The 25544-nt window shown below is 34.6% G+C and overlaps 1 protein-coding gene across 1 annotated transcript; it reads right to left on the bottom strand.

The window, feature by feature from the left end:
• Window positions 1-13436: 13436 nt before the first annotated feature.
• Window positions 13437-23890, bottom strand: LOC149409327 (uncharacterized). Its single transcript, XM_089649773.1, has 2 exons — window positions 23207-23890; window positions 13437-22345 (listed from the first exon to the last, which is right to left on the bottom strand). The coding sequence occupies exons 1-2, from the start codon at window positions 23567-23569 to the stop codon at window positions 21737-21739; spliced, it is 972 nt and encodes a 323-aa protein (XP_089505899.1). The 5' UTR covers window positions 23570-23890; the 3' UTR covers window positions 13437-21736.
• Between the last annotated feature and the right edge of the window lie 1654 nt (window positions 23891-25544).

Raw genomic sequence — 25544 nt, forward strand, 5'->3', positions numbered from 1 at the left:
TCTATTTAAACATATAGACATGAGACAACCACTGTGTCATAGCAGGAAGGGTTTTGACTTTTGCAGGTGGATTCGGGTTCGATTAGTTGTGCTCCATTGACAAGGAATATAAACTTAATTTAAATGCTGTCTGAAAATGACAATGGAAAATTAAATGAGCTCATTAAATAATTAATACAAACAGCAACCGAGAGACAACTTATCATTTGTAGTAATATGCGGCCAATTATTCTACAACCATACATAATATGGCTAATCTTGTCAATCTTTCCAAGGGTTCCAAGGTAAACACTCATCTCATAAAATAAGACTTTATTCTAGAACGTCGAAATCTACACGAAGCTGCAATAAGCAATGTCATGATTAGTGACATCGATTGAACTTACGAGCGCGAGTGAATACCAAATATCCCATAAAAATCCCAAATTGTTAGCGGTGTCAAAATCATAAATAATTATGATTGAGGTTAAGAAAGTGTCAAATTTAATATGAGCGGCTAGAACATATACATATTATGATATAAATAAACCACTCTGGTCTGGATAGAAGTGCTACGCTATGAGTGTGCTACAGCTTCATAATATTTATTAGTAAGTAAGTACTATTATTATTTGGCAACCTCACAATGTTATTATTCGTCGATATAGCGTTTGTAAGATTGCATTAAAACAACTTTTGTTGGGTTAGGTTGTGTTAGGTTATGTATAAAATTTTTCACTTTCCCTGTCATATATTGTCCTTGCCATGATACTTACTTTGCTATGAAATTTTCTATTTGAAAATTTGAATGTTTAAAGGTACTTATTTCACTTCATCAAACCATATCTTTCTCTGGAGTTCCCGACTTTTTCTACTATTCTAAAAAAAAACTACAATATATCGCTAATTCGACTCCGTATATCATTTCAGTGCAGAGATAATGTATTAAGTTTTCCTCGGGCGTCCCAAATTTTTTACACCATTCATTTTACTGTTAAAAAACAAAATGTTTTCAACTTTAATTTGACTCCTATGTAGAAACAAAAATGCGAGGAAATTAACTTAAATTTACTAAGAAATAATATCACATATTTAGTTAAATGTGAAGGTCATTCCTTTCGGATTCCACCTGGACTTCGAGCTACGTCTCGAGCATAAATAAACCAATCACGTCTCGAGCTTGCGAGGAGCCCAATTCGTTTTTTTTTCGAAAAGTGCCTGTATGAGCAAACCTTGTTAAATATATTTTCTATGAACCTATGGTCACTCCTACAAATCGTACCTACTTATAGTCAACTGTTCGGAATGATTTGCTTCCTCCCTCCTTCCTCCTCTGTGTTTCCTCCTTCCTACAATATGGGTTTCTTAAAGACACTCTTTCCTGTTTCGAAAAAGACCCTCCACACAGTATTGCGTGGAGTTAACGTAATAATAATATTTTAGTGTTTATATTTTGATGAAAACATAAATACTTATTTTAATAATCATTTTGAAGCCTGCCGGGCCTATTATACTAATCCCGGAGAAAGCTTGCACATACATTATCAACGATCACTATCCTCTTCCTTCTCACACTCCTTGAATGAAAACGAAAAACACAGAAGATACTAGAGTGACCTCTTGCTGGGACTGGTGTAGTCGAAATACCTTGTGTCCGTGTCCGACAGAGCTTCGACTTGCAGCCATGAATAATAAATTAGCTTTAACGAAACATTATCAATTGTCCCCGTTTCAGATAATTTTTAAAGAAAAACTCTTTTATTGTTGCTTTTCAACTCACCAAAATAGTATCAGACGATGCATTATCATTTGTACAAATATTAAAAAATATGTGCTAGTAATTATTAGGGCACCAACTCGTTATTTTTAGATCTTTCAATTGTTAAAAATAGAAAAATGATAAAATTTTGCAAATTCATTCTGAGAAAAAAGAGCAAACAAATTGCAATGGGTTTATTAAATTTGTACAGTAAAGAATCTAGCTTTATTAAAAATTTAAGTAATTGAACTTTTGAATGCTGTTGAATGTGGTGTAAAAAGTTTAGTTGTAATCTAAAATTAGATACTTACTCAAAAATTTAATTTTTTTTTGTAGGCTAGTGAAAACTTATTTTAGAAAATGAATGCGCCTATACATTCTTACTTTATACAAAAGATTATACCACCAGTACACAAATATTGCTAGAGAACACAAAATGAACAAATATTTTAAGATTTCCAAAAAGCATGAATTCTTTTGAAATAGGTAATTTGTATACCACAGTGGTAACCTGTGTGCGAGTCAACACAGTGCAACTTTGCACAACATTGTCGGGATTATTAGTATATGCGGCCGACCGACCCGTGAGGTAGCAGTATAAGATCCAAGTCACAAACCCGCCGACATATCATAAGTAGGGGTACGTAAATTTCGTTTTTACGAAATAGATGCGATAAAAGCGAAATCTGCATTTTATTTGCGATAAAAGCGAATTTGAAAATTAAATACTTTCGCACTTTTTTACGTTACGTGCTTTCAAATTTTGATCAGACGCGCTAACAATTATTACAACTCTGTTCAAAACAGACAGAGACGGCTATTTTATCAACCGAAAATTCTATCGATCACAGCATGATGTTGAAGACAGCAGCTCAAAAGAGCTTGGATAAATTGTTGGTACACATGGGGGGGCCGAATTCAACAAATGAGTGCTACAAGCACATTGGCAGATTAATTATTTTGTCCATCGGAAGCAGCAAATGTGCCCTCTTCTTCTGTCAATTCCAATTCCATAGTGGAAAGCTTCGCAAAAATTCCGTTTTTCAAAAGTGTACCACAAGAAGAACTAATTGACGGGTACTCACATTTTCACAGACAATTACTTCGATTGGTCGGCCAAGAAGCTCCTGTGGATGTAATGCAAGTTTTAGTTACATCAAAATCTTGCTACCCTGGATTTGCAAAAGCAGCTATTCAAAGTCTCAAATGCCCTGTCAATAGTGTTGATGCCGAGAGGTACTTCTACAAACATTGTCGTAACTGATCGCAGGCAAACAATGAAGATGAAAATGTAGAAATTACAACAATGCTAGCCTTTAATTGAGTTTTTAACACTGTATTTTTTTTTGCGAAATAAATGCGAAATTTTCTATTTTGAGTTTTTTTAAATGCGAAATCACGATTTTTTATTTGCGAAATTTACGTACCCCTAATCATAAGGTGTTTGTCTCTTACGGATTTAATAGTTTTTAAATGACGATTTATTAATTCTGCCTATAACTATAATATTAAAAATATATAATTTTTGGATCAGTGTTTGTTGATATTATGAAAATATGTATTTTAACCCTAGATTGGTAACCTTCTGGTGTACTCTATAAGGCGATGCACTATGTCGTGTAATATTTTAAATTGAGCCGCTATCAATAATACGAAGATACCCTTACGAAGATGGCGATAAGGTTTAAATTCCCGCTTAACACCATCCGCCTGTTTTGATTTATGCAAGAAAAAAACATGGCCAAAAAGTGCATTTTATTTTATTTTGTGGATGTTCAGGCATAAATATTCATTTTTTTCGATCATTTTATAAATAACTTAATTCGCCACATTATACAATAAAATCATAACCGAAAATGGGTTCGTAAGTAGGAGATTTTATACATTATTTTTTTCTGGGCTTATAAAAAGACTCATCTAAAAATACTCGATTATTTCAAAGGCCAAGATGTATTCTACTCGCAGTATTTAATTAAAGCATCTGAAACATTTCAAGGCGACCAAATTTTCAAACCAAAAACAAATGATTTTGCATTACTACGTATGGCATCGCCTTGCTAACCATCCGTTGAAACGACGGGTATTTGGGGTATTTGATTATAATATTTTTTTTGATTATATTATTATAAAAATCGACTCGTTTTTTATAGTTTTATTCATTTCGGAATTTAACCTGATTTATTTATTAATTAAATTATTTATTATCTTTCTTAGACCTCGAATGAAATAGGAACATTTTTTCCTAACCAATTTGGCATGCAAAATCAATTAGTAAATTAAAATAGAACCATCAGTTTTTTGGCTTCATATGGCACGTAAAAACATAAAAAGTAATTAAAACGTCATATTTGGCGCAAGTGACACAAAAATCAACTTTATGTTCACCGCAGGTTTATTTATGTCACCGCATATCGCAACGTAACAGTTGGCGCACATACTTTTGATCATACGCCTTTTCTTATAGTGGCACCAAGTGGCACTTTCCACACGTTTTCCTTTTGCGGTTTTCTCTACCTGAAGATTTTTATGGCTCCTAGTGCTCCTACTCGTTTTCATTCCTTTGAAGAGGAGGTGACTGGCGATCTTGATTGGTAGATGGTAACATTGAAAGAACGCCTCTGACCTTCTCTTTCATTTCGGTAGGCATCGTTGTTTTTGCCAATTTTACCTTTAGCCAGGGCTCTACAAGTTGAAGATGTAGTTTTTTCATAAAATCTCTGCGTGAGGTTAGTTTTTGTCCTGCTGTCAGTAAATTATGACATTGTATCACGTATCTATTGATTGACGCAATATTGATCATCCCGTAAAAGACACACATTGGCCATATCTACTGGTTTCGATCTGGGATCGAAACTATCGACACCACCTTTAGTTGAATTATAAAACTCAATCATATGTGTTTTTTTTTGAGTTCGTATTGACGGTGCCCTCTTCATCACAGGACGAGAACAAATAAATTATCTTCGATGTCTTTGGTTTGAAGGAAAGCAAAGTAATTGGACTGTCATAGCAAAGGATTGAGCTACCAACCGGCCTCGTTTTGCTATTTTTCAGTTCCTCTGGAATCTCTCTTTTATTCCCTCGAAGTGTACCAACTATTGTCAACTTGTAGGGTTCGCGTTGCAGGCTTTTGGCTAAAGGAACTGACGTAAACCAATTATCGGAAACTCATGTTGAAAAAGAAAGGGGCCTTATTAGCCCGGAGCTCTGTATGCCATTTATTCAAAAAGTAACATTCCTATTGGTACCGTAAATTGTGCGTGTCAATTATTTTACAAAATATTCACCTGACGGTAGGCCTCCAGTATTAGTCCCTTTTCCCAAGTAAGGTATAGCATCGATTATATAATAGTTCCCACTATCGCACATCATCTCAATTTTAATTCCATATTTAGCAGGTTTATTTGGAATGAACGTACGAAATTTGCGTCTGCCTCGAAAACCCAGTAATTGTTCGTCTATTGTAACATTTGTCCCTGGAGTATAGTTATTGCTACATTACGATATAAGCATATCCCAAATTACTCTAATGGGTGTAAATACATGGTAAATACATCGCGTTGGGTTCTTTGCAGTCGTAAATCTCTGTCATCAAACCGTAAACATCTTACGAACAAATCAAATCTTTCGCGGCTCATTGCAGTGACATATCCAGAACCGCAATAATTTGAATTAAATATCTCGTCTAACGTCAAATGGTTATCTTTCAGAGCAGCACTTAGAATTAGAACCCCAACAAGCTCCTTTATTTCCAAAATATTTGTGTCGGCCAGTGTTGAGGTCAGTCTTGTACACAAATGTACAAGGTGGGGCAAAAGTAAAAAGCAAAACCCGATGTTCTTTTGCTGTAATATTTTTTTATGGTAAACTTTGGTACTGCTTGTGAAATTTGTTTATTTAATCCATTAGAATTTATACCATCAAGTCGAGAAAATGACATCGGCCAAGTGGCCGCCGCACAGTGGGCTGAAAATCGCCTTTCATAGACATAGAGACTTGAATTTTCAAGGGTATTTTTTTTGGCTAGAAATGGATTCTGCTGATCATTACTATGCTACAAAATGTCGTACGAAGCAATTGCGTGTACAAATGAAGGAGTTATAATTTTTTTAAGAAAAATTTGTATGGCGCTGACATTAAAAATGAGACTATCTCTGGAATCATAAGGTTGGCCGTTCTATCCTTACACACAGATAATACTACTATTTATTTGTATTTTTTTGACATACTTCATATTGTGGCGCAAGGTGCGATTTTTTTTTTAAATCCTCAAAGTTGAAAAAAACCCTTTTTAATGTTGATGATTCATTTTAATGCTTAAATGCTTTTAGGCTTGCAGTGTAAATAAAATATTGTAAACTAGACAAAGCATACTCATATGTAAAGCATTTAAGCATTAAAATGAATCATCAACAAAAAAAGATTTTTTTCAACTTTAGGATTTTTAAAAAAAAAATCGCACCTTGCGCCACAATATGAAGTATGTCAAAAAAATACAAATAAATAGTAGTATTATCTGTGTGTAAGGATAGAACGGCCAACCTTATAATTCCAGAGATAGCCTCATTTTTAATGTCAGCGCCATACAAATTTTTCTTAAAAAAATATAACTCCTTCATTTGTACACGCAATTGCTTCGTACGACATTTTATAGCATAGTAATGATCAGCAGAATCCATTTCTAGCCAAAAAAAATACCCTTGAAAATTCAAGTCTCTATGTCTATGAAAGGCGATTTTCAGCCCACTGTGCGCCGCCAGAGTTGATGACCATACGGGCTAGTTTTATGGCATTTCCATCACTCTTGCCAGAACTTTGGGCGACAGGTTCTCGCATTCCTAGCGAATATTCTTCTTAAGGGCTTCAAGAGTCTGAGGTTTGTTGACGTAAACCCGCGACTTCAAAAAACCCCATAAAAAGAAGTCTGGAACGGTTAAATCGGGTGATCTGGTCGGCCAGTGCAAATCACCAAAACGACCCGGAAATGCTTCCTTCAGAATATCGGTTGTGGCTCGAGCAGTGTGCGACGTTGCACCGTCCTGCTGGAACCACATATTCTCAAGTCCCAATTCATCCAATTGAGGAAGAAAAAATTGGGCAATCATGGCTCTGTAGCGCGCCGTCCACAGTCGTCGTTTGGCCCGCGGAGTTCTAAAAAAAAATGGCCCAATGACTCCTCCAGCGTAAACAACACACCACACTGTAACTTTGAGCGGGTGTAATGGCTCTTCGTGGGTGATACACGGATTTTCGGTGCCCCAGAAACGATTATTTTATTATATTCATGATAATTTTCGATGAAAAACGTCCACCTCTTCGTTGAGATTCAGGATGTCTTGAGCGTAGGATATACGCGTTTGGCGAGAGTGGTTTATTTATGCGTTTGGCGGTCAACAGCTAACAGCTGATGCTAGGGACCGCCGGCTAATGCCCAATTGCGTGGCACGTCGTCTGGACGATGTTCCGGGCTCATCTTGGGCAACAGCAGCGATATTCTTATCAGAACGGCTGCTCCGGGGGCGGCCAGCCTTGGGAACATCTCGTGTTGTCCCAGTCTCTTCAAGGCGAGTGGCCAAACGCCGCAGTGTTGTCCAGTTGGTGTCGGACGGCCAGGAAATCTGCGACGAAATTCACGCTGCGTCAACACAACCGACGAATTGTTGCGTAAAAAAATGGAAACTTGCGGAGTAAACCGATTCATGTCTTGTCGTTTTCTTCGTCGTTCTTGTCGTCATCTCATATTTGTATTCTGCGTTTGTTTACTTCACAAATTTCAAAACCGAATTGACATTTGGAGCCATTTGCAAAAGTTATAGCGTTTTCCAATAGGGTGATTACTTTTGCTCCACCTTGTACATGGGTCTTCTTAGGGCCCGTTCCCACTTCCGTTTTCAAATCGGAGGCGGGTCCCGTTTTAAAAACGGATGGCCAATGGCCCTGTTCACACTTCCGTTTTAAAAACGGACCATACTCTACGAATAAAAATAATTGTCGATTCAACAAAAACATGTTATTTGCTCATTCTTCAGTAATGGTGAGCAATGGACGACGATGAAGCTCTTGTTGTTATGTGGTACTTATTAAAAAGAAGGAAAAAAGTGAAAAGAAAATTTTGGGTACACCCAATCATAGCCGAATGATTTTCTGTAGGAATTTTCCAAGTGTTAATTGGTGAGTTGAGAAGTGATGAACTAAAGTTCTTTAATTATTTTAGAATAATAACACAGGTCTGCAACGTTTTTTTTTTCTTTCTTTGAAATAAGAGGTTATTCCCATGTATTTTTGTTTGCTGAATTCGGTAAAATTATCAAAAAAATTCCATCATGTAAGGTTTTTCCGCAAAATGCAAAATACTGTGGGATTGCCTATCTTAAGGCGCAAAACGGGGTTTATTGCCGAAATATATATTTTTTATTATTTACAACTTATTATAAGATAATATTAAGTTTTATAGACTGAAACAAAACATTTAGTAACTCATGACAATAAAATTAGTCAGCTTTTAATCATATATATTGGGATTTTCCATAGTAAGTATTATGAGAGAATGCCAGAAAGTGTGGCCGAAAAGAACATTGATGGTCGGAGAGAAAAACGTGCACTTTGAATCTTTGGTTGATCCTAAAAAGGTTTTTCTACCACCGCTCCATATCAAACTTGGGATGATGAAGCAGTTTGTGAAGGCATTTTCAAAAGATGGTGAGACATTTAAATACCTTTCAAGCAAGTTTCCTGGTCTGTCTGAAGAAGGGAGTTTTTGTTGGTCCTGACATTCGTAAGCTGATGAAAGATAACAACTTCGAAAATGTGATGAACGATGTTGAGAGGTCAGCATGGAATTCTTTTAAAGATGTAGTTACGAAGTTTCTAGGGAATCAGAAGGACCCGGACTTATAAAATATCGTAGAAAATATGTTGTTCAATTTAAAAAATCTGGGATGCTCAATGAGTTTAAAACTCCATTTTTTGAACTCCCATTTGGATTACTTCCCGGAAAATCTTGGTGCAGTTAGTGAAGAGCAAGGTGAGAGGTTTCACCAAGATATCAAGGAAATGGAGAGTAGGTATCAAGGTCGATGGGATACAAATATGATGGGCAGAGGCGGATTTGCCCTTAGGCCTATGTAGGCCCGGGCCTAGGGCGGCCAGATATTAGGGGCGGCCAATCGTGACAAAAAAGTCACAGATGATAACAAGAAATTACTTCCTAAGTACCTAAATATTCTACTTACGAAATAGTGATATGTAAGAGCGTGTTCACACACAGCACACAGCGCGCCCCCACGCCCCGCAGCCGCCCTCGCCACACCTATGATAGGTACTGAGAAAGGGGCGGCTACATGGTCTGGGGCCTAGGGCGGCCAAGACTGCAAATCCGCCTCTGATGATGGGCGACTACTGCTGGATGCTGCATAGGGAAAATATAACGTCCCACAAACGAAAAAGCACAAAACGAAGCTTCCAAACTAAAAAAGCAGATTTAATAAAGATTTATAATTTTATATAATGTAAATAAAAAATATTATGACTTAAAATAAATTAAATTTGTATAATTTTATGATTTTTTCTTTTGAACATTCCCTACAGAAGTAGTGTGAGGCGGGTTTTGCCTATATTTTAATTTCCACTTTGCGGAAAATCCTGACGTGATGGGCCGAAATGGACGGAATTCTCGAATTCAGCATACCGAAATACATATAATTCAACCATTACCATTTAAAAATGTCAATTTGCAGACCTGTGTAATGATTGGATTATTTATATAGCGCCGTTTTCACCATGAGAAAATCACCCCAAGGGCGCTTAATGGCTTAAGAGAATGAAAACTTTAATTACTCTAATAAAAATTAAACTTTATGAAAAATTTAAGGTCCTACCGATTTCAAAACTATTTCAAAGAAATGCTATTTTAAAAGTTTTTAAAGATTCTGAAAGGTCCTCAACGCGAAGCATAAGACCTAGAACATCTGGGAACATGTATGTACCTAGATGCAATACGACAGCTGCACAACACCATCATGAATATATAGGCCCAAAGTTATTTAACGATTTACCGCAGTGATTCCCAAAGTGGTCTATATCGACCCCCAGGGGTCTATGACAACCTGCAAGGGGTCTACGTCAGCGAAAAAAAAAATTGGGGGTCCATGAAATGAAAATGGGGGTCCACGATAGTGGATCTCAATATACACTGATAGTACCTATTTACTTACACTTGACCGACACTAAAGGTGAATCAATATTTCATGTTTTGAAGGATTACTTCATTGAAAAAGCAATCCCTTTATCAAATATAATGTCAGTAGCTACAGATGGAGCACCTGCCATGGTTGGACGTTATCGTGGATTTATAAGCTATTTAAAACAAAATGTGCCAGGGGTTTTAGCAATACATTGTGTCATCCATCGACAACATTTAGTTGCTAAAAATTTGAGTGTTAGATTTCATGAATCTCTTCAATTAGTCATTGATGCAGTAAACCGAATACGAAGCAACGCGTTGAATACGCGGTTATTTGCGCAGTTGTGTGAAGAAAATGACGAACACTTTCATCAATTACTCCTTCACACTGAAGTACGCTGGCTGTCGAAAGGCTTATGTTTGACAAGATTTTTTGCACTTTTTGAGACTATTTTGGAATTTCTGGATACTAAAGATAAAATTTTAAAAGATAATTTAATGAAGTGGAAAACAAACATCGCCTATTTAACAGATTTGTTTACAAAATTTAATATGGTTAATTTGCAGTTACAAGGCGACATTCTAAATTTGATTAAAACAAAGTCCATCTTATCAGCGTTTCTTGTCAGAGTTAAACTAATGAATCAAAATATTGGACGGGGCGAATTTTCCCAGTTCCCCAATTTGTCACATACAAACTACCAGGAAGACGACGTTTCATCCTACGTTCAACATTTAAATGCCCTCTATTCAGATTTTGAAACTAGGTTTGAGGATGTTTTGACTATGGTAATACCACCGTGGATAATTAACCCATATGGTGACATAGAAGAAACGAATGTCATAAAACAAGAGGAACTGACTGAAATAAGTACAAACGAAGAACTTAAGGTTCAGTTTAAGCACGGATATCAGCACTTCTGGCTGCAAAAAAACATACCCGTTACTTATCCCGTATTATGGAATATAGCGAGGAAATTTTTAATTTCCTCTCCATCGTCATATCTAGTGGAACGGGGGTTCAGCGCCGTTACCAATCTCCTAACGAAAAAAAGAAACAGACTGGACATCATTAGCCGAGGAGACTTAAGATTAAACCTTATAAAATTGACGCCAAATGTTGATAATTTATTATTAAAGCATCAGGTTCATCCTTCCCACTAAAAACATTTACTTATTGCTTAATTTATTTTATGTTACGTTTATTTTATATAACACATACAAAATTTTATTTTGAGTAGTTTTAATTTAAATTCAATTAATAAATGTATAAAACTGAACATGTGTTTTTACTTTAAGTTTTTAACACTAAACTTCACTACAGTTAGAAATTTACAAAAATTCAATATCAGGTAAGTAGGGGGTCTACCAAAAACAGAAAAACACGGCAAGGGGTCTACGACACAAAAAAGTTTGGGAACCTCTGATTTACCGGATACAATAAAAAGTGAGAAAAATTATTTTAAATTTAAAAAAAAACTTCTTTGTATTTTTATAGAGAAGATTGACTTACTTTTATCGATTATTTTCAGATACATTCTGTTGCTTATATTTTTGTTGATTTTTCGTTGATTTTTGTTGATATTCTGTTTCTATAATTATTTGTAATTTTCTTATTGTACAATATTTTGTAGTATTTTACAGTATTTTTAAAATTATTTTATCTCTTGTGAATATTTACTTTTTTTTTCTAAATAAAAAAAAAAATAAAAAAAAGAGTTTCAGAGAGCTTAACATATCAAAATACAAAATTGAGAGAGTGCATTTGTCCTGAAGAAAGGCTATCGATATTTTAAAGTAAGAAAACAATAACAACTCAAATATTTTTTATTATGTGTTTATTAAACTAATACGCTCTTCCGTGCATCTCATTAAAGCTTTAAAATTAAAAAAAAGTAAACTTTAAAAAATAAAAATAAAAATTTTGAAATACAAATGTTGTGTACACCAAGTGTTTTGTTTTTATTTAGTTAAAGATAAAATATTACTTTACTCTTTCTTCGACCAATGGTATTAAATTTTCGGGATTTATTTCCTTATCCATTATTGTAGTTTTGATTTATTTACTTAACAAAATAACCAAATACAAGCACGCGGCGTGCCTGCTTCCTTGCAACTGGGAGCGGGCGGGGAGGGGTCGGGGTGTGGCGGGGACTCTGCCGGAACCACTAGACGACAAGTGTGAACAGCTCCATACAACACTATGAGCGAGCGTGTTCCGACACGATTTGAAAACGGACGCGCTGCGCTGGCGATCCATCCGACAAAAAATGTCGGATCCGTTTTCAAATTGTGTCGGACAAGTGTGAACAGCTCCATACATCCACTACAGCCACTAGGGCATCCGTTTTTAAAACGGGACCCGCCTCCGTTTTTAAAACGGAAGTGTTTTGGCAAGGTTTTGGCCCTTACAGATAATTCGACATTTGTCCATTTCACAATTTCTTCAAATATTTCGTTGGTAAAAAAATTTTTGAAACAAGACAATTCACCCGTTAATCCCCTACAGGAACGAGTAAGTCCCCTTGAAGTTCGCACAATGTTCCTCACCGAAGTTCCAGTCGAAGTGATCCCTTTAGTTGTTGCCTAAACGTAATGATTTTCACCTCGCACATTCCTTTGAGAATGTTGTATGATGCTGCTCTGCCTGGTTTTTGCAGGACCAGTATTTGAGCTGACTGGCGAATCACGGTCCACGTCTGAAGACATGTTTGGTAGTGGGCTTACATACCTTTCCTCGGAATCTGATGGTTTATAATTTTCATCACTCTGCACATCATCCTCCGACACCAAGTCTTCAGTCTCACTAGCAGTACTATCATTCAGGGCATCGCTATTTAGTTCTTGATGTAGTAGATTAATTATTTAATCTTCTCTTAACGCAGACATGGTGTAAATCTAAAAATAATTACAAATTTATAGTAAAATATTTACGCGCACTCGAATTAAAATACTGACGTTAAAACTAACCATCTGTCGAAACGACGGGCAAAGGTCAAGTACCTCTAAATCTGTGATGCTTACCTGTTCACTGCGTGCGCCACTGCAACGGGCTCACCGGCGACTGAGTTGGCTAGCCGAGACAACACATTTGGACACGGCGTTAAAAAGAGACAGCGATATTTCTTAGCGCTGCCAGTCGAATTGAGGAGGTTAGCTATCTGGAGTTAAGCCATAATATTTTTCAATAAAGTTTCTTATTGCGGCTTCATTTTTGTCACAAAGTAATTGATTGAAGTGGAGGTACAAAATAAAAATATTTGGTCTTACCTTTTTGTGGGTATTGAAATATGATTGATATTATACGACTGTCAAACACTTACCAAATAGATGATTTATAAGTGAATCAATGACTATTCACAATTCAGCCATCTGTGGAAGGAAATCTGTGTATCTAAAAATACTTTTTGACTGAAAATCCATAAAAAAAATTTGTGAAAGGAGGAAATGCAAAGGGAGGAAGGTAAATGTTTTGACGGTTTAATCAATGAAAGCCAGATTTACTACTTCACAACATTTATTTACAAATAAAACATTTTTTATTATATTTTGGATAATTCTTCGTAAGAATAGAAAGTAGTTTAGAGCGTGTGACAGACCACGCCATATTCTCGTGGCTTGGCCCATTTCAATATATCGCTCGCCTTACATTTCCATTGGTGTATGAAATAGGCCACGCCATGATGAATAAAGGATAATGTGTCTCCACCCTAAATCATAATATCAAGCTAGAATTACATATTATGATTCACCGGCCATTGCTCAGTTTTTGTACCCTTTTGCACTAGCCAATGAGATTATTTATTCTGTTTTAGGTACAAATGTTAGTTCGTAGTGAGTTGGATCAGGTGTGACATCTTTCTGAATTGGGCCGGTAGATAACATTCAACGATAGACATACTACGGAGACATAATATAAAATGATATTGAAATGTAACTCATATGTAGCTAAGTGTTCCAAAGTGTCAGGCTTACACCCAGGTGTTGCGAGTTCATTACTCTCCAAACTAAGTTTCTATCATCGCATAAGCAACAGTTTCAGCTTTTTAAAAAATAGGAGTTGGTAGAATTTAAATATTGTCATAACTTGAAAACATAAATAAATTTTTAAAACATTTCAATGCAGACTGATTTATTAGACAGAAAATGTCAGAGCTGACCTCGGGGGTTATCTTTTTAACAAGCCCCTTTCCACTTTTGACGTCTGAATAGCTCAGGAAGTTATAAGACAAAAAGTTGACTACCACCTTGAGAAGGTTCGTGCTTGGGGTAAGGCAAAACATCTGAAAACCCAAGTTGTCTGATTTCTAAAAAGAGGGAGATCATCATTGACTGGTGCAATTTTATGGGAGTAACCTTCCCAATAGAGTCCATTAAAATGCTTAGAGTAAGTATCTCAGACCTGAACAAGTATTGGGCTTCAAAGAAGAAAACACTGGGCATCTTGTGTAGGGTTAGCAGAGTCTTCAATAGTGACCAGCTACTAAACTCTGTACAAATCTTAAGTACATACCACAATTGAATTTGTGAGCTACCCCTAGGCTGGCATCCCAAAATACTTTATAAACCTACTCGATTATGTCCAAAGGGGAGTGGACCGTCTGATTGACAATCCATTGTTAACAAACCAACTGCCATTTCTAATGTACAGACGCCATGTAGGCATGCTGAGTCTGTTCTATAGGTATTACAAAGTAGCCTGTTCAGAGGAGCTCGCAGCATTGATTCCCTATGCCCATATGTGAAACTCGATGAACATGTTGTTGAAAAAACTCCTTCTCATGTCGGCTTCATGAGAAGGCGTCTTTTCTCTGGCTTGTTTTAGTGTGAGTTGGCTCACGACTGGAATGAGGGACCGGCATCTATTTTTCCTACTTCATATAATCCGGGCCTCTTCGATATCTGCATTACTAAATCTCTTCCTACAGCCTCTACCTTAATAATGCTACCTAACATGGTAGCGATATAGTTCCCCTGTCTTTACACTTTACAGACAGGAGCGCTCTGCTTTTGTGAAGTGTATGTCTATGTCCGTAAATTAATATTGTGCAAACATGTAAGAATTTCAATAATAACAGAACTTACATAATAATATTATCATCTGATATTTTTCAACCTAATAGGTAGTAAAGGGCCAGTGGAAAATTTTAATCAAAAGCACAATGCATTCATAAGTTTGTTCTCAAGCTAATACAATTTTCAGACGTGAGAGTCACTTTGGCTTGAAAATATGTTATTACATTATTATAATACATAATAAATTTACATCTTCAAGAAATAACTTAGCTAGTGAAAATTCACTTCCCCAATTGCTAACATTAGTTGAATTCCCACGAAACACTCTTAAGTCAACTTGCTTACACTTAACGCAGCCACTTCAATATTTGAAATACCCAAAATACTGGGACTTAATACAGCCTCAATCTTTCAACACATCTTTACAATAGCACCATTTACCTTCTACAATATTCAAATATGGTGCGTGAACTCACACAACTCACAAAAGTTAAAAAATATGTACCAATTACAATTTTGCCTTTATCCCTCATTTATTTATAATGATAAATATGTAATATAAATTGAATCTATATACATATTAAATTTAAGAGTAACAGAATTACAGTAAACAACACTGATATTTTTTAAATTTTAGCAGTTTTGATATTCAATACTAGTGGACTGGAATGAAAGAAGATAGTGTGAAACTATGTAATAAGTTATCACTTATAAGATAGTGTGAAACTATGTAATAAGTTATCACTTATCAGTAATCGCATGGAGATCAATGACCAAATAAAATGTATGAATTCGATCACAAAATGTATTTTAACATATCAGGAGTAAAGATATTTCTCATAATATATTTTTTGTGTACTCATGTATTGTGTCATAACGTTTCTGGTTCTGTCTAAATATGTAAGTCATTTTCATAATTTATTGTTTTCAGTTGAGTCGACTCTTTGAATTGTCAGCCCATCTCTTGATCTCTATTTATCTTCCCCAAAAACAAAGAACACCCTTTCAAGATACAGTTCATTGTAAAAAAAATAAAATGTTCATGAAAAATGAACTCAATTGTTTTACATTTTTATTTTACTTATAAATAAGATTTTTGATTTCGATTTTGATTTAACATATATTATAACAACCAATGGACCTTATTTGGCCAATTTGCAAAAGCCCGAGAGTTCACGCAAAAATGTGGGCAATTTGAAGAGATATTTTAAAACATTTATTGAAATCATTTCGTAAGCTCCAGTTTGTTGGAATCGTCTTAAAGCTAACTTAGTCATTTCACACTCTAATAAAATTTCTTTCCTATAAATATCTCTTCCGACTTATTTGTTATTGACATTCAATGAACAGAAATTATTGAAATACTTTTTCTTACAAATCATTAATCATGTGTTAACATATTAAAAAAATGCTTATCAACTAGGCCACATACAACACACAGAAGTCATACTATTTAATATTGCTCCAAGTAGGTACCGCAAATGGCCATTTTAAAGTAAAATGTAAACAGAATTCAGGCTTTTTAAATTTAATTTTTTTTTTAAGCATTTAAGCATTTCATGAATCCTAAAAATATGCAATAAACTATCAAATGCAGGTGCTTTTAATGGCTGTCTAGCACTGTATGTCTCCATATTAAAATTCGGATACAATTTTTTTGAAAAAGTGAAGGAAATTTCCAAATCATACACCTAAACATTTGGAGCGCTCAAGGCTGAAATTGATTGTATAGCAGAACGCTCCATCGGTTAAATAGCTATTTTGATACATAAATTCCAGAAATACAAAAAAATCGCTATTACATGTAATTATCTTCCTTGCAAAGCGTTAAATAATAAAAAAAAAGTTTTAACATATAGAATATAATGAATAATCATATCCTTTCAGAATGCATTTGGTTTCTAATTTTGCGCTAATTTCTGAACACCGTTTGGTTAAAGTAAAAATGTGTATTTGAACCAGTTCTTTTATGAAATTACATTTTTTTTTCTGAACATCTCAATTTTTGCTTACATTATTTTGTCGACCTATGCTTACTTAGATTCCACCCAATTCTTTAGTCAAGCAATATGATTTCTGATATTTATAGTCCTACATGATTGTGGAGATTGTGACAGTGATAACTTATATGTACTTCTCATTATTTCCATACTCTTTTAGCTAATCTACTAACAAACATGTTTGAATGTTGATTGCTACTAACAAAAAAGTAACTTACATGTTAATATTACATTTAAAAATGGCATTTTCTGATGAAGACGTAGACCACGACTACAAAAGCGACATTGAATAATGACTACGATCTACAGAATAATATTATTAGTTCACAGAGATATAAAATGCACACTATAATAAATAATCATGTAAGAAAATAAAATAGGTATGTTATATATATATGTGTGTACGTACTTCACTAGATATTTGTGTTAAATGCTTGAATTAAAAGCTATTTTCACAATCAACAGTAATGTAGATACAATTTTGGAAAATACTGTAGTATGTAGTGCATTATTTACAAAATACTTTATCAACTACATATCTATCAGTCCAAATTAGAGCTTTCAATCCAGGGATTCCGCACTCCTTTCGGCACCGTGATCCCGGTGCTGCACTTGTTTTAGTGCAGGAATTACAGAATTTTTGTTGGTTCCATGACCTTGTTTCAACCGTGGGAATATTTTATTTTTTATTGACGGTATGTCGTTTAATGCGCAATATTCTTTAAAACTTGGGGTAAAGTATACAGGTCATAAAGATAAAAGGGTAGGTTATATTTATTACACTGTTTTGAGGAGTAAGGAAAGTTTTATTGAATCCCGAATAACATTCATATATTTAATCTTGTGATATCACGGCAATGGACAGTATTGTTGATCTATTGCAGGATTGTTCAGGCAGACAAGCTTTCACTTGTTTGCTTATATAAATAAGGTACATATGATTTATTTATGAATTCATATTATCAATTCTCTGACTGCGCGATTACGTGGGACAGAATTATTACTAAATCCATGAGGGTTACCGTCAACAATCTGGACTTGGGAAAAACATTACGGCGTATATTCAATCTGTATTGCTAAAGAGAACTCTTTTGAGAGTACTTTTCTCACTTGATTTCAGAAGAACCAACACCCTAGAAGATAATAGCAGAAATAATATCTTCTCAGCTGCAGTCGAAGGACTTTGGCTTGATGTTGATGGACAGCAGACTTGAAGTATTGAAAGCTATAAAGTGATAATTTCAACGGAAATAAGTAAAGATTAAACTAATCATTTTTTGTCTGAATGTTTGTTGGTAATTTGTTAGTTATTTCACTATCGTGACAATCATGTTTTACAGAAAACAATTCAAGATGTATGAAATGCGGAATTACCACAAATGCAGTGAAAATTTAATTGTAAAAAACCATTATGGATTTTTTTTATGTGAATCATCGGAAGTGTTCCGACATAGTATGACATATTTTATGACGATGTCGGAACGTGTTCATGAATTCGGTATTTTCGACCGGTGAAAATTTTGGACTCCTGTATCGACTTTGTTCCAGGTTTTGTACAAAGGCAATCAAGATTTTGCACAAATTAATTTAGACCCAATGTAAAATTTTGGGCGTTTGATCAAAATGACAATAATCTCAATGGCTCAATCTGATATGTCGAAATCAGTTGAAGAAAGGGTGTCTTTATCTGTGTCGGAATTAGACATTGAAATTGTAGAGGAAGTCGATTTAAATCTGTCTTTGCAAGAAAACCTTGATAGAATATTTAATCATGAACTTAATTCCAAAATCTCTTCAAAAATAAGAACAGGCACATATGTACAATATTTAACAAATATTATTAATAGGGAGTGTGCAATTTGGAATTTGAAATGAAGCGTGGAGTAAATCTAGAAAAATGCAACGAGAATTTTGCATCGAGGACAACGAAATTAATACCACCTGCCAGCGTTAAATTTGAACGGGGTTTTTCAGGATGTAGGAAAATAGCGACCAATATAAGATCATCACTAAATGATATTTTAATCTTATTGAGTTCACATTTTAAATTTCAAAATATTTGTTTTTTATTGTATTATTTAATTTTTTACTGATTTTTGTTTCAGTTTTTTTTTTTTTGTGCAGCTACTTTTATATTATTGGAATTCAGTAAGGATGGGTTGTTTTGGAGAATTTGAACAATTCATCAAATTTCAACGTTCATTTTCGGGTTCTGTGAAAGTCCTATTCAAGTTCTGTTATTATATCATTGTAGGCTAGTTGCTTGACAAAACTGAAATAAAAACAGAACTTGAAAAAATCTTTCACAGAACTTGAAAATGAACGTTGAAATTTGATGAATTGTTCAAATTCTCCGAAACAACCCGTCCTTAGTGTACGTTACGTAATATATTTATCAATAATACCTGAAAAATAAAAATAAACATTTATTACAAAAATTTAAACATTTATAATCCCGATGAACCGGGATCCCGGGATTGAAAAATGCTAGCACCGTAATCTCGGTTCTGAAATTAATTCCCGGGATTGAAAGCCCTAGTCCAAATACACCAATGGCCATATAAGTATAGCCAAAGCAATCATTCTGATTTGAAATCTTGGTAGTTAATTTCTAAAGATTATTATTATGCTCATTGCTACAGGCCCATAAATAACTAATAACTTTGTTATTAGTTAAATTTCATAGAATTTTTTCAGTTTTGAACTGATTTTCGATCAATGTTAACAAGTCTTCAAATCTCACAATTTACAGTATTTCATTTTGTTTTTAATTCACACATTCTTGGTTAAATTTGCTAATTGTATATTAGGTTCTAAAGGCATTAAATCATCCACAATATAGTGAATAAACGATGTTTAATTTAATCGAGTGATGCCCTGCGTCACAACATTATATAATTTAATTTATTAAAGACGGCATGCAAAAATAAATAATGTACAAGCATTATGTGGGTGGGTCAATATAGTAATGCATCAGCTTCAAATCTCATTATATTTTAATGTTTTAAGTTGCGTATTAATATCACGATAGTATCTGTTAAAACCTGTGACCTATTATGCAACACATTATGCTATACGCGTCATGACTTTGCCTATTTCAGCGTATTGCTCGCCATACATTTGCATTGGTAGTGTATGGCGAGAGATATGCTAAAATAGACCAAGCCATGATGCGTATAGCATAATCTTAAAGTCCTTCATAGATGGCAATATGTACCAGTATTGATTTAAGTTCACATTATGAAATCCTTCAGAATAAAAGTCCAGTAGTTTATTTGTAAAATATTCATTTAAAAAAAGATATGCTAGATTTGCTTCCTGTCATTCCACCTATTTACCATTATTTCTATAAAAAAAACCTCACAAGTCATACTCGACAGTCCGAACCTTATATATTTCTTCCAAGGTCTGAACAATGTGACCATAGTAAGGAAGATGTGGAAAATGATGAAGCAGCGTATGATTAATTTATTCTAAGAATTTTGTCATGATTTATAACATGTATCATTTTATTATGAAAAAATAATTTTTCACGATAATAGTGAATCATATTAAATTTTTTTTAAAGTAAATTTTACGGTATTAATAAAGCCTGAAATAACTTAATGTTTCGACTTTTTTGAAATTTAAATCAAAGATAATATATTACATCCAAATACTATTTGTATGTTAAGTATAAAGTGAAAAAATCCATAAATTTCACAAAAGGTTTTTAATTTTAGGTCTAAATATCTCAGAATCTAATTTGATGGACTTAATCCATAATTATTCTGAATTACTTCAGTAAGTGAAAATTCAAGTTTTCAATGAGTTGAAAGAAAATATTTTTTTGATGATAAACCATGTGCATCACTTCTAAGCAAATTAATGTTTCTTCACATACCAGCTGTGTACTTTGCTATTGGCAGGAGTTTTGCCATGGAGAAAATTGCCTCCAAGTAATCATTCTTAGTAATTATTACTTTCATTGTTAATAATGGGTGAGCACCTTGTGCCCTGAAAGAAAAATTAGGATAAAAAATGCCACATATATTACATATATTAACACTACGGGGATTACATGGGCTGGTTGCTTCACAGTACTTGTGCGCGCTCTACACTCGCGCGCGAAGTCGCGCCGTGAATTCACGCCGTGAATATACGCCGCGATCCGCGCGTGAACTGTGTCCATCCACACTCGCAAAGCTTCAGTCTTGTTCGCGACTTTAACGAAGATGGACGACGACATGATTTCTGCTGCTGCCGTGTCACTGCTTGCCATTGCGTTTTACAATTACCTTTGTGTTAAAGAAAAGAAACAAATAAAAAAGAGATGGAGAAGAAGTTTACGAGAATGTCTCAGTCGGATTTTGATAACTTATTAGGCAAAGTTTTACCAATGATAGCCAAAGAAGACACTCAATTAAGACCATCGATCCCAGCTAAAATACGCCTTGCCATTACATTCCGATATTTGGCTACTGGAGATAGTTTCGAAAGTCTCCACTATTTATTTAAAATCTCACCTCAACTAATATCGAAGATTATTCCAGAAGTATGTCATGCTTTGAATGAAGCCCTAAAGGATGAAATTAAAGTAAGTAAAAAACAATTGATTATTAAAATTGTTTATTAAGTATGTATTAATTAAACACTTACAGCACTTAAACATTCGTAAACATTAATTATCTTTTAAACAATACTTGAAATAATAATTAAGGTTTTTTAGTTTTTTTTTTTATTTATGAATTTTGAATTTTTTTTTTAAATTTGTACTTATTTATTGATCAGTCTTTTAAAAAACAATGAATCTTTAAAAAATTAAGCATTATAGTACGCGGCGTCAATCACATTTCGAACAATATTTGTGTATTCTTGATTAGCCGGTCGAATACATTCATTTGAAGTGATGATAATCTGTGAAGCAGCAGAAGTTGGGTTTTGTCCGGGAATATGGATTTCTGGAGGTGACAAGTGGTGGTGCATTGATGGATCGGAGTAACTGCTGTGTGAAGTATCTGCTCTCTGATAGTGTGATGTAGATAGTTCTGAATGAGTTGAAACTGGTGAAAATGATGCTGAAGCACGTTGTTCATGACGCAAAAACATATTGTATATGTCACAAACAAATTGCGTTCTTTCGTCCTCAGGTAATTTTCTCAACTTTTTGGCTATAACTTTGCCATGTAAGTCACACTCATCGTCTTCTTCAATTCGTCGCCTCTTTAAAGTTTCTTTTAGAGTAACCAGAGCATCCCTAACTGTTTCTCCAGCAGCCACAAGTTCTATAGGGTTATTACGACGACGAACTGTTGGTGTTCTTATAGGTAGACTATCCTCTTCTTCAGTTGCTCTCGTAGATTGACTATCGTCTACAGTTGCATCAAAACTCTCCTCCTCTTCGTCGATCACCGACGACGATGATCCATCCTGAAATAGATAAAATATTTAATTAATGTATTCTTTTATTTTTACAGATGCCAACGAGAGCAGAAGAGTGGCTGGATATCGAAAAAGGATTTGCACATAAATTTCCTCATGCTATCGGTTCAATTGATGGAAAACATGTAGTGATAGAATGTCCAATTAACTCAGGATCGGAATACATTAACTATAAGAAAACATTTAGTATTGTATTGTTGGCTTTAGTAGATAGTAATTATAATTTTATCTTCGCAGACATAGGCTGTCAAGGCAGAATTAGCGATGGTGGGGTGTTAAGAAATAGTTCATTGTGGAAAAAAATATGTCGTAATGAGTTAAATTTACCAACACCGCGTCCTTTACCAATTTCAAACCAAAATATACCCTATGTTTTTTTAGGAGACGGTGCCTTTGCACTTACAGAACATGTTATGAAACCTTATCCTGGTAACCATGATTGGGGATCGCCAAAACGTAAATTTAATCAAAGGTTATCTAGTGCTAGGGTTGTAGTTGAAAATACGTTTGGAATACTAGTGTCAAAATTCAGAATATTTAAAAAACCAATTAAATTAAATCCTGAAAAAGTTACACTTCTGACATTAACATGTATATTATTGCATAATTTCTTAAGAAAAAGTTCCACTTCCTCAAAGATTTATACTCCGCCCGGAACAGTGGATGTAATTGATGAGAACAACACATTAATTATACCCGGTTTATGGAGAAATGAAATTGGGACGGATTGTGCGATACGTCAAATACCTCATTTACCACGCCGACCCGCTCTAAGCGCTCGTGATATAAGAGACGAGTTCACGAAATACTTTGAAAATAATTAGTTAAGTAAATGTTGTAATATTAAAATAATAAAGATATATCAATACTTACAGTATTTGTTGTTTTTTTGCATTTCGCATTATCTCCAAGAAATGAGTTCATGGTTTCATAAGCAAACCATATGGGTTTGTAGATTTCACTTGAGCTCGCACCGCTGTGGATAGAATCCTTTACTTTCTTTCTATACGATCTATAGCTCGACATAAGTGATTCCTTCTTTTTCTTTAACTCAGCTATCGGTATATCTAAGATAGCACTTATGCGTGTCCAGGCATCATGAACCATATTTTTATTTTTATGATCCTTGTGTTTAGACTGCCAGAGTATCGGCTCAGCTTGAACATACTCCATTAGGGTCAGTTCTAGTTCATTACACCACGTAGTGTTCATCTTGAAAGCCAATCGCCAACGCACGCACAACCACTCTCTACGATGTCTTGGAAGCTACTGCGGAAAACTGCGAGTGTGGATGCGTTCACGTTCGCGGCGTTCGCGCGCCCTTTGTCGCGGGCCAAAAAACCGACAAAAATCGGGGAATGGCGCAAGGGCGAACGCGAAGATTGCGAAGGCGTGAACAAGATACACACTCGCGTTTCGCGGCCTTCGCGGCCGTTCGCGCCGCGAGTGTAGAGCGCGCATTGGATAATATTAGAACTTAAATAAAAATTTCATAGTACTCGAATTTTAACTTTGATGAATTGTTCAAATTCTGTTAACAACTTGTCCTTAATATTCAATAGTAGAAAAATAATGTAAAAACTCTACATCAATACCATCCAAATGAGAGTGATGTTGTTTGGGTTTGGTGGATTTTGGAAAAATAATGTATTGGTATGATTCCAGCATACCAAATTTAGGTATTTCATCAATGTTAGGTGGACACTCTGGAGAGATGCAAGTGGAGCCATCCAAATATGTACCTGCATACTACTGCAGTAAACATACTCTCAACATAAATCTACGCAAATCGCTTGTGTTTGCTAGTGTTTTCTAGTTCACCAGTGTGTGATGATGTTTGTTATAGCTAACTTTTTATTTACCAGAGATAAAATAGTGGTGGAATGTTTTTGTGAAGTACACATCGTAAAGATATTTAGCAGTTTTTAACATTGACAATACTTATGTAGTCAGTATTAAGGGATATACCTGATTTACTTTAACCAGTGATTCCTGACATTGTTTGGAGTAAAAAAAATACAGTAAATTTTGGTCTCTGGTGTCATTTTTGATGTTTTTATATAAAAATAAAACTTAAATAATCAGTAGATAAATGTAAGTAAGGGTTGGGTTGAAGAGTTGGGCAGCTATACAACTATTAACCCATGAAAAAAATGTTTAAAAAAAAAAAAAAAATCATTTATAATGTCACCGAGCCCTATACATATTTCATTTTATACTTCATATATGTAAGGAATTACTGGATAAAGTAAGTCAGGTACTTCCCATGTCACTCTGTGTATACAAATAAATTAAAATATGTATACACTATATACAAATAAATTACAGTGTATAAAATATATACACACAGTACTATCTTAGTAATCTGCAGCTTGGTTATCCGACAACTACTATAATCCATCGGTATTTTGTTGAGTTGAAAGCAAAAATCAAGCTCTATAATTTGTAGACAAATTCAGTAGACGCCGCGTGCCTAGACTAGAGCACCAAGGTTTGTACACAGACAGGTTGGGTTATCTTACACTTTTAGTTAATATACCGCTGCATAGTTTGCCAAAGGTGACCATTTTACCAGTCACCAGGGTTCATTATTGTTGTTTTAGGATATTTCAGTTAGTCCTATATGTACTCAGCAACTGCCGCATATGTTTCTTTTCGCTTCGTTCTATAATTTTTTCTTTTTAATAAATTTACAAAATTGTACCTCTCACAAGCGCAAACCTAACTCCTTAAGGCCATATAACCATCGGGCGAGAATTCAGATTTTGTCAAAAGATGTTATCGCGATTTTTTACATGTTGTAAAAAAATATTCACAGAATACCATTTTATCATTCGACAACCCTATACATTATAAGGTACATGGATTATTAAATACAACAATTTTTGTTTTTGCTCATAATTTCTTCCAAAAAAATTTTTGGCGATGTGATTTGTGTTTCCTGGTGGAACTTTTCTCATTTGGACTTTCTCTGAACATTTTTAGCCAAATAATGACTAAAAAATGTTATTAGTAAGAGCGCCGCAAAGACGTCCGTTAACTGCTACATTTGGGCGTGTAATGGGGTTTGTTTAGCAGTAACTATAGTGTTTGTATTATTGATAAAAGTGCTGAAATGCGAGACGGTAAATTTAATAAAATTATTTTTTTATCATAATTATTTACATACTTTCAATAAAAAAATAAG

The sequence above is a fragment of the Hesperophylax consimilis genome, chromosome 31 (assembly GCF_061612785.1).
Source record: "Hesperophylax consimilis isolate HC1 chromosome 31, BYU_Hcon_1.0, whole genome shotgun sequence".
Taxonomy (NCBI): Eukaryota; Metazoa; Arthropoda; class Insecta; order Trichoptera; family Limnephilidae; genus Hesperophylax; species Hesperophylax consimilis.